This window comes from Phalangium opilio, unplaced genomic scaffold (genome assembly GCF_054372755.1).
Source record: "Phalangium opilio isolate 3A_F unplaced genomic scaffold, DU_Popi_V2 ptg000056l_1, whole genome shotgun sequence".
Classification (NCBI taxonomy): domain Eukaryota; kingdom Metazoa; phylum Arthropoda; class Arachnida; order Opiliones; family Phalangiidae; genus Phalangium; species Phalangium opilio.
Genome location: NW_028324175.1, coordinates 5,886,255 through 5,896,728, shown reverse-complemented (window position 1 = coordinate 5,896,728; position 10,474 = coordinate 5,886,255). Strand labels below are relative to the sequence as shown.

Genomic DNA, 10,474 nt, shown 5'->3' with positions numbered 1-10,474 from the left:
AAATTTAAGCAAGAGTTCGGAGAACTGAAAGCCACATTGAATGAATTACTGAAACAAACGGAAAAGGACAAATTGGAGGCAAGCAAGATAATACGGGGATTGAAAACCACCTTGGATGAACTACTGAATCAAACTAAAAAGGACAAATTGGAATCAAGCAATAGAGAAAGTGAATTGAAGACCACCTTGGGTGAACTACTGAATCAAACAGAAAAGGACAAATTGGAGGCAACCGAGAGAGAACGGGTGTTGAAAGAAGAGTTGACAGAACTTAAAACCACCATGTGTGAACTACTGAATCGAACGGAAAAGGACAAGTTTGAGGCAAGCAAGAGAGAAACTGATTTGCATGGAGAGTTGACAGAACTGAAAACCACATTTTTCCAATTACTGAATGAAACGAAAAAGGTCAAATTGATGGCAAGCTGGACAGAACGGGAATTGAAAGAAGAGTTGACAGAACCTAAAGCCGCCTTGGAACATTTACTGAATCAAACGGAAAAGGACAAATTGGAGGCAAGTAAAAGTAAGCGTGAATTGAAAATCACCTTGGATGAATTACTGAAACAAAGGGAAAACGACAAATTGGAGTCAACCGAGAGAGAACGGAAATTGATAGAAGAGTTGACAGAACTTAAAGCAGCCTTGGGAAGATTACTTAAACGGAAAAATACAAATTGAAGGCAAGTAAATCAGAACATGAAATCGAAATGATAGAAGAAATGGACAATCTGAAGATCAAACTTGAGGGATTAGTCTAAGGTGTTGCTGTAGAAACGTCGACAGCATCTTCGGCTGAGGTTATAATGCCCCAAATAGTCGCCCCACTACTAGCCAAAATAACAGAATCTTGTAAGGAAATTGGCGAGAACTTTGCCAAGCAACCAAAACTGGTTGCTTCGAAACCGGAAAGAGATAACTGGAGGTTCAAAATTGAGTCCAAACTGAACAGCTATGAGCAAGAGCAAATGCTCAACACCTTGGAAATAAACGGCTTACCAGAGAAATCCGATGAGAACCTGACATCTATATTAGCCTCTATAGTTCACCATCTGGGTTTGGCTTTTCCAAGCGATTTGATTCGAGTCTGTTGTCAAACTAGTGTCTATCCAGAAGCTACCAACAAGCCCAGATCGATCGTGGTCACGTTTCAGAGGGTGGAGACGGCCCAGACTTGGTTGAAAGCCTTCAGAGAGAAGAGGTCAACTGGAATCTTGGCATCATCTTTGGATAAATCATTCAAGGATGACAAAATCTACATCAACCTGAAGTTGACCCATTTCAACAAGAAATTGCTCCATCGCGTCAAAGAATTCGCTAAAACAAACCAGTACATATTCGTTTGGGTTCAAGATGGCAAGATTCTTCTGCGGCAAAATGAAGACGCTCCAATTATTAGAATCAAATCTGACAAAGACATTCCACCACAATAAACTTATCATCATGCGTTCCTTAACCCTTTTTTTTCAAAAAAATGCCAAAAGTATTTCATTTTCCAGTGTAATTTTGAAATAAAGTTTGTTTTTTATACGATAATCAATATTTATTCGTACAAATTGTTATAGGGTTAGTGTGTGGTAAGAAGTTTTAATTATTACTTTGACAAAAATTTATGTTAAAAGTTCCAAGGAAGTTTTATGTTATTCCGTCAATTTTAGCTGTGATTTTATATCGAATCCGATAAGTTTTCCTTCTTTAGGTTCTTTTCAATTGAAAGAAATGTTACAGAGTTTCCTTGAAACAGCACTACGTCTTGTTACTTCACAGTGGCATAACTTCGCACGAAAATAAGTCAAACCTTCATATTAATCGTATTAATATTAATATTAATATTTTAGGCTAGATAAATTGAAATTATAGATTTCAATAAATTTTCATAAGTCTGTAAAAAAGTCATAACTAATTTGATCTGTTTGCACACGGAGAATGAATCCTCTTTGGTTTGCATCACCATAGATAATAAACACCAGGATCAGAAGGTCGGGGGAGAGCTTGCCGCGCTTTGTAGAAACTGGGTAGGTTCTACTTCCGGAAACCAGCGCATGCGTACGGCGAGTCATGCACGAAAAACGAGCAGGCAGACCTTGTCTGCGCAGAAGCGGAAGTCAACTGCAGAAGTTTGGCGTGCGGCCCCCCGCACAGGCGCGGCAAAGAGAGATACACTACGGAAGGCATACCTTCCGATCCTTGTGTATATTATCTATGGCATCACACTCTCTTCGTTGCTGACACTCTGTTGCTGACTTGCTGAGCGAGCGCGCCGCGAGCGGTATTAACAGTCGTCTGCTCAGTTAAAGCACCGAACTAGCACCCCATACAGCAGGCTCACGGCGCCCGTCGTTCGTTCATTTCGTTGTAAAACTAAAACACGGCTTATTTGACAAGGTAATTATTATTTATTATTATTATTTATTATTATTATTATTATTGTTGTTTTTTTTCTTCAATACTTTTTGAACAGTATATTTGTTAGATTTTATCTCTTAAAACAACCGTTTACCGGTCTATTTTAATATTCTGTTATCGCTCCAAAGCCCCACCCCCAAACGGTTTTACGGTTAAGCCTTGGTCAAGAGATTGAAGGAAAATAGGTTCATTTCCAAACAAAAGTCAGTTTTGGAACATTAGAACGCGTTTGCTGGTTGTAATTACGTTCATGTTATATTGATTTCTTAAAAACATCAAAATCTTCACATAAGACTTATTGAAGCAGAGAGGCTATGGGTAGAATTATCCTTGAAAACTGAGTGGTAAGAATCGCGAAACATGTCGCGTTTAGTTAGAAGAGATAAGACGTCACGTGTTTGTTTTTGAAAGTCCAGTAATTGCCAAGTTATAAAACCAGATCAGGGAAATTGTAGATTTGAGAAAGACCCATTCTGCGGGGTGTTTTTAACGTAACTAGTTTCAACAAACATAGCCAGAGAAAAGTGAACCACCTTCAAGACAAGGTTTCTACTCTAATAATATTAAGTTCTGGGCTTAATTAACCAATCGTTTCTAAATATTGTTTGTTTCCATGTTGTAGATTAAGGGATACAATCAGTGTTTTGGCTACTAATGAAAGTTTTAATGACTTAACTATTTTGAATAAATTTTTAAAGTATTAGTTTTTGGGGCCGCTCTGATTACTGCTCTCACTCGTGTCGTTCGGGGAAAAATCCGAGTGATACATCTACACTACCCTCCTCTCACTAGGTAGTACTGTAAATTTATACCTAACAGTAGTTTTCATACTATTTTCCACTTTTTAAGGATTTTTATTTTGATATACATGATTTGACAGTTTTAAAGGAATATAAATAGTTTCTAAGTACTTTTTGCGTTCAAACTTCAAAGTAAGAGCTTTACAATGTGTAATTAGAAAAAATAAGTCGTTAAAGCTTAGATTAGAGTCATGATGCTATTAAAACCAATGCCTCATTATTCATGGAATCTATGCCTTTGCCCCAAATGGCATAAAAAGTGCTTTGTTTTGACTTGGCTTAGTTTAATCATGGATTTGCAATAGAACTATCGTTGGTTTGAAGCAGATTGTAGCTAAAATCTACTATACACTTCTAGAGAAGGCTTCGAAGTCAAAATTCAGTTTATAATTCACGGACCCCGAGCCTCACTGGTCTGACGGACTACTTTAATAATAGGATAAGGGGCACTGGTCATGTTATAAGTAGTTTAATTATTCAACACACCAGGGGTCCCTTAGTCTGGAGGACCAGTTTGGAAAAAATCATTATTTAGAGTTCTACATTCTCCCATTTCCAAACAACCAATGAAACATGGTCCCCTTTCTGACGTTGCATCTCGGGAAAGCACGCTAGTCGGTATTTCGCGGTTAGTTTGAATTTCCAAATAACTCATCTTAATTTTATGTCGGTATTTTTGTATCCCACTTAATTTTCGGCTCGTTTTTCTACCTAAAACTGCCGCCATCTAATACTAGTCGTAAAAGATTGAAAGTATCCCTTTAAGCTTGAAATGATTTCTTGTTCAAATAAGGGTATGGGTATTTATCTATTATATTACTATTATTATTTTCAGGCAATCTACTATTGTAGCTGCGAATTACCCAAAATAATAGAAAATAGAGAGTGAAGTACACGTCAACAATATGTCTGCCGAAGAGTTCTTGGCTGCCGTTGAAAAGGGCCAAATGAATGATGTGGTCAGGTTGTTAAACCATGGTGCCGATATCAACTGTGCTAATAAGTTTGGCAAAACAGCGTTACTCATCGCTTGCGATTATGAACACTCCGATGTGGCTTCGTTTCTTATTGAAAAGGGTGCCAATGTTAATGGGACTGACCTATTTAGGATGACCCCGTTAATGAGTGCTTCCAGCCGTAATCTAGTCGATGTGGTCAAGTCCCTTTTGGATAAAGGTACCAATATCGACGCCTTTGACATGTGGGGAAATACGGCATTGCAATTGGCTTGTGATAATGGAAAATCAGATGTGGCATTGCTCCTCATTGAAAAAGGTGCCAATGTTAATCTGACTGATTCATTTGGGAGAACCCCGATAATGAGTGCTTCCAGTCATAATCTACTCGATGTGGTCAAGTCTCTTTTGGATAAAGGTGTCAACATCGACGCCGCTAACAAAAAGAAAAAAACGGCATTACAATTGGCTTGTGATAATGTACACTCCGATATGGCATTGCTGCTTATTGAAAAAGGTGCCAGTGTTAATCTGGCTGATTTTGACGGAACGGCACTGTTAATGAGTGCTATCCAGCAGGATTGAGTTGATGTTATCAAGTCTCTTTTGAATAAAGAAGGTCTCAATATCGACGCTGTTCAAAATGGAAAAACTGCATTACAAGTAGCTTGTGGTTTTGGAAAATCGGATACGGCATTGCTGCTTATTGAAAAAGGTGCCAATATTAATCTGGCTGATGCAGTCGGGACAACACCGTTAATGAGTGCTTCCATCCGTAATCTGCTCGATGTGGTCAAGTCTATTTTGGATAAAGGTGTCAATATCGACGCCGTTAATATAATGGGAAATACGGCATTACAATTGGCTTGCTTTTATGGACGCTTTGATGCTGCATTGCTGCTTATTGAAAAAGGTGCCAATGTTAATCTGGCTTATTTTGACGGAACGGCACTGTTAATGAGTGCTATCCAGCAGGATCGAGTTGATGTTATCAAGTCTCTTTTGAATAAAGAAGGTCTCAATATCGACGCTGTTGATCAAAAAGGAAGAACGGCATTACAAGTAGCTTGTGGTTTTGGAAAAGCGGATACGGCATTGCTGCTTATTGAAAAAGGTGCCAATATTAATCTGGCTGATGCAGAGGGGACAACACCGTTAATGGGTGCTTCCAGCCGTAATCTACTCGATGTGGTCAAGTCTCTCTTGGGTAAAGGTATCAATATCGACGCCGGTGATAAAAATGGGAAAACGGCCTTACAATTGGCTTGTGAATTAATTTCCAAAATTTGAAAAGCTCAATCCGATAAAATTTCCGAATTTGGAAAGCCCGGCCAGTGCAAGGCTCTGGGCCCCGCCCCCAAGTAACTGATTGTAATAAGAAAGACACAATTTTACTCAAAAAGGTTTTACCTTTTTTGCAAAAAGAAGGATTCCCAATCTTCGATGGAATCAAATTTACTCATGGTGTAGTTTTCTCCACCTTCCTTATACCATCCTGGCGTGGGACGACAACCCACTGTGTCAATCTAGAAACCGTGATCAATAAGGCATTAGTGTATTTTACCAGACATGAAAAGCAAAACAATTAAAAAAAGAGGCATATTATTGAATAGAATTTAAAAAAGAGTTCTATTGGTGCGAGAGTCCCATTTTTTCAGTTTCTAAAAGTCTTTAGAGTATAGAGTATAGAGTAGGCCTGTGCGGGGACTCTAGTTCGAGTCCTCGGACTCGAATGGGTCCTTGGTCAAGGCCCGAAATTACCCGTTTGCTAAAAATTTGGGCCTAAATAAGTTACCAAATCATTCACACTATTTAAGCCCACAATTTGAGCCGAAATGTCCCTGGCAAGGCCAACTATCTTTTGGCATAGTCTTCAAAACTAAAAACGACACCAGAAGGCGACACTAACACGATGTCATCACCCATTCACACTGAGGCGGGCTGCGCGTGTCTATTTCACTTTTCACAATATTTCAAATTTTAAAACTAGCTTAGTACGCTCAGTTCTCCCATATTGATGGTTTTAAAACTGTTCAAATCTTAAAAAGGGAACGACAAACTAGTTTTAAATCGAATTAAACAGACAAGACAAGAATTCGCAACCCTTTGGGTTACTTAAAGCCGGTCCTATCTAGGAAATAAAGGACAGTATTTGGTAGGCCTGATGCCCAACAATTACCCGGTCGGGTACCCGAAAACGTAATTTCTTAATACCCGAAACTATTCAAATATTAAATTTTTTTCGCTCAATACCCTTGACAAGGCTTAGGACAATCAGGTATTGGTTGGCACTCGGGCGTAGGGGTACCGGGTAAGGTGTGCCTTAAACCACCAATGAGGGCGCTAGACGCCTGACTTTCTTTCTTCTTCCAACTGGAACTGAACAAAGCCACGAGTTTAGAGAAGAACAAAGTGATACAGCCAGACAGAAATTCAAGGAAGAATTTTTGCTACCCGAAAACCACCCGACTAATGGTAGTTTTGTTAGGCCGGATTATTCGAGTACCCGTTAGAAATCCGGGTACCCGACCCGATTTAAAGTTTTTCAACTACCCGTACCCGACCCGACCTACAAAAATCACTACCCGCACATGTCAATGATTCTGATGCTATTTTATTAGAGGTGTGAGAGTCCGAACTCAAATTGCGAGTAGTGGGAAACTGGACAAGCCGAGCGAGTACTCAAAAAATTGTTAATCGAGTCCTATGCCAGTCCAATTTTTTTTTACCTATTCTAATTTAAAAATAACCCCTTGATTACTAAAACGTCGAAATGGCGGAAAAATATTTACAACTATCAATCCTACGATTCTAATTCTAGGTTTAGTTAAAGTACGAATGTGGAATAGAACGCGTACTGCGCATGACGATTGAAGCTTTATCTTAGCCTTTAGAGTGAAAGTAAAGTCAGACATTAACTAATTTATTATTAAGTAAACACTCTTTTACTTGTGTTTTAAATTACAAAAACGGTTACATATTGCTGTGTTTACGGGTGTAAAAACAATGGCACCATGAAAGGTATGCGGTTTCATCGTTTTCCTTCAAAACTACCGAAATTAGCCAAGACTTGGGAAGTTACCTTAAAAATGGGAAAGAAACCTAGCAAAAGTGGATGTCCGCGTTTTTTAACACAGGCTCTACGGCTATTGTCATACTTTCCCTCTCATCCACATTTGAACCTAGTAATACCATGGTTGTTTGCTCTTCTTACTTTAAAAAAGACGATTATAAAACAATTCCGCAAGAACATAGAGGTAAGACACTTGCTGGAGTAATAAAATTTGTAGTAGTTTTAATTCTACAATTCTTTAACAGATCAGTTCAAATACCCACAGCGCCTAAGACCTTTGGCAATTCCATCCCAGAATCTGCCTATTCGTAAACATGACAGAACTCTTTGAAAAATAAAAACGGGGAATGAGTTCAGATGATGCTGAGAATTTGAAAAATCATTTGTTTGCGGATCATGATCATCAAGTAGAGCAAATTGGTGTTAATAACCAACCCGATGACATAACTGAAAGTGAAGAAAATGGAAACAGTACTCGACTACGAGACACACCTGAAATTTGTGACACTGATAACAGTTCCTTAGAAAAAGGAATTATGGTGAACACATTAGAAGAACAAATGTAAAGTGTCAGCAAGTTGCGGAATTTTGAAACAACAAACTGTAGTAGCTTTGACTGGAATTCAGTCAATGGAACTTTTTAATGAAATAGTTAAAATTGTTAGTGAAGAATATCCTAGTAAAAGTCCACTACCTGTAGCTGACGGAATTTTACTTACACTAATGAAACTTAAACTTGGTATTTCATATTCCGCTCTCTTCTTGGTCTAAGCCAGCAGATAACTTCTAGTTATTTCAAACAAACATTATGCAAGTTAGCGACTCTCTTGGAGTCATCAGTTACATGGCTAGAGAAAGAAGAAATTGTGGAAGCTATGCCGCATTGCTTTAAAGAATACACTGATACAAGAGGGGTATTAGATTGCACCGAGGTATCTGTTGAAAAACCCAAGTGTTTAAAATGCAAGATCAAGACTTATTCTCACTACAAAGGGACCAATACTGTAAAAGTACGCGTTTGTGTAGCTCCATCCGGTGTGATCACCATGGTGAGCAGAGCATATGGGGGAAAGTCTTAGTCTACAGATAAACAAATAACTGAAGAATGCGGGGTCCTAGAACGATGCATACCATACGCAGACGCCATAATGGTAGACAAGGGGTTCGCTGTTGAAGATCTTTGTAACGAAAGAGGGCTCAAACTAATTAGGCCACCTCTTCTAAAACGTAAAGCTAAAGGTCAAAAAAATAAAAAAAGGGAACAATTCCCTAGAGAAGATTAACGTCAAAAATTGCGTGTGCTAGGGTACACGACGTGGCTAAAAACACTGAATTAGGATAGGCAATAATTGTATACACTGTACATGATTCTGTTGGTTAAAGGTACAATGTGATAATTGCCTCATATTAACTATGGGCAATTTTAGCTATGGAGATATTGTAACCAAATATATCTGGAACAGAAAGAGGACCATGCCTATCGAATAAATTGCCAAAAGGTGAGCTCCCCCCAACGGGGGCGCATTCGCCGAATGAAAGAGAGAAACTTTCGAAATCATACAGCTAGTAGCCAGTGACGTGCGCTGCTAGTAACCAGTTACGTACTGTATATTTTTTGGTGATATTATTATGTTGGCAATTTTATCTGTCTTTAAACTCCGTTAGCTGTGATAAGGCTAAGAGGATTGTGATTTTGGTACTATATAAATAGTATAAAATTAAAATAATTCAAACTTGACAAATTTAGAAATATTTTAATTTCAAATGCTAATTTTTAAGTATCTATTATAGGGAGAAAGAATAGAACATGCTTTTTTTCTCGAGTTGAAATTAGGAACATTATAATCACAAATTTAACAGTGTTTTCTCTTGTTTAATATACATAAAGTCGGCTTTCAGGTCTGTTTCATAATCATCAGGAGTAAAATGATGGGAAAATATTCTAGCATTTTTACTTGAAATTGATTGTTTCATATAGCAAGTTGCATTTACTTAAGCAAGAATGTCTGATAATGTTATCAGAAGGAAATCTATGATAAGACACATCTTGAATTCTGGTTGACAAGAAAGTTGTTTGCCTTATACAAATCCAATACCTAATTACCGATAAGTTTAAGCCTATGCTTTGCCCGAATGTTGAAGTTGAACCTGATATTTGAATAACACATCAGCATCTGAGCTCAAGGTCCGTAAAACCGCAAAAGCTCTATGATCTGAGCTGATCCCATCTTGAAATTTAACTTATAATAAATAACCCTTTCGGATACAAGTCGTCAAGCTGCCGGTAGCCCGGTACCTTGGCCACCGGGCGGCGTGCCGGCCCGTGAATCTCGTCGTAATCCCTCTCGGCCCGTGAATCTCGTCGTAATCCCTCTCGCCTCGTGATTGCCGTCGCCGGCTCGCCTCGGCTCTCCACAAAAAAGCTGGACTACATTCGGGTTCATGTTTTCGAACGCGACTACTTATTCCTAAAAAATCCGTAGCCAACTACGTCACGCGGCAGGGAATACATCGTTTTCTTGCCCCCCCGGTGATTTTGAGCATTTACCTTTGTACAATAAGGCTTTATAAGCTAACCTAAATATAGCTTTTGCGATTTTACGGACCTTGAGCTCCCCCTTCCCCCAAAAATATATATCGAAACTAGGTCACAACACGCTAAATTTCCCCAGTCCATAATAGCTTAGCATCGAAACTGTGGGGTAGGACGTTTTAGAAAAGGTGTACGGTATTTCGAAATCCAATTTGATTTCTTCGGATTTCACTTGATTTCAAAATTTGATAAAGTCCGACGGATTTCATCGAATTTTGCGATTTTTTCCCGTGATTAAGACGGATTTTGGGATATTTCCCTTGATTTCGTCGGATTTTGTAATGGATTTCGTTTTTTCTTTACTGATTTTATGATTTCTTTACTGATTTTAAGATTTCGTTGCTGATTTCGGATTTTTTTATGGGATTTCGAAATCAGCAATGACCGACCCCTCGATCGAAAACACAGCCAATGCAAAGCACCAACCACGCACTATAGGTTGTGTCCCGAAAAGTGGCTTGGCCCGGCCAATTAAGACCATTAAGTACGCCGTGATTTAATATCGACCCCCCCCCAACCTTTCCCTGCGTAATAATGACTCCGATATATCTTAATTAGATCTAGAATAGCCTTACGCGTACGTGTACGCCTAAGCACATACACTACACTACAATTCCAATAAATGTATGGAGGAAGAACAGGGTTT

The 10,474-nt window shown here is 38.7% G+C and overlaps 2 protein-coding genes and 1 long non-coding RNA gene across 3 annotated transcripts; all 3 read left to right on the top strand.

Annotated features, from left to right (window-relative positions):
• The first annotated feature begins 806 nt into the window (after positions 1-806).
• Positions 807-1,433, top strand: LOC149668219 (uncharacterized). Its single transcript, XM_089841252.1, has one exon. It carries the CDS (start codon positions 807-809, stop codon positions 1,431-1,433), a length of 627 nt encoding a protein of 208 aa, XP_089697378.1.
• Positions 1,434-2,311: 878 nt separating this feature from the next.
• On the top strand, positions 2,312-4,754 carry LOC149668218 (uncharacterized). Its single transcript, XM_089841305.1, has 2 exons — positions 2,312-2,385; positions 4,042-4,754. The coding sequence occupies exon 2, from the start codon at positions 4,112-4,114 to the stop codon at positions 4,745-4,747; it is 636 nt and encodes a 211-aa protein (XP_089697431.1). The 5' UTR covers positions 2,312-2,385; positions 4,042-4,111; the 3' UTR covers positions 4,748-4,754.
• Positions 4,755-7,063: 2,309 nt separating this feature from the next.
• On the top strand, positions 7,064-7,984 carry LOC149668217 (uncharacterized). The gene is made up of 2 exons (XR_016368142.1): positions 7,064-7,419; positions 7,481-7,984. It is a non-coding gene; the product is annotated as an uncharacterized LOC149668217 (long non-coding RNA).
• Positions 7,985-10,474: the final 2,490 nt, after the last annotated feature.

Excerpts from the sequence above, each read along its gene's own strand:
- LOC149668219 (XM_089841252.1), top strand. The coding sequence starts at position 807 with ATGCCCCAAATAGTCGCCCCACTACTAGCCAAAATAACAGAATCTTGT.
- LOC149668218 (XM_089841305.1), top strand. The coding sequence starts at position 4,112 with ATGTCTGCCGAAGAGTTCTTGGCTGCCGTTGAAAAGGGCCAAATGAAT.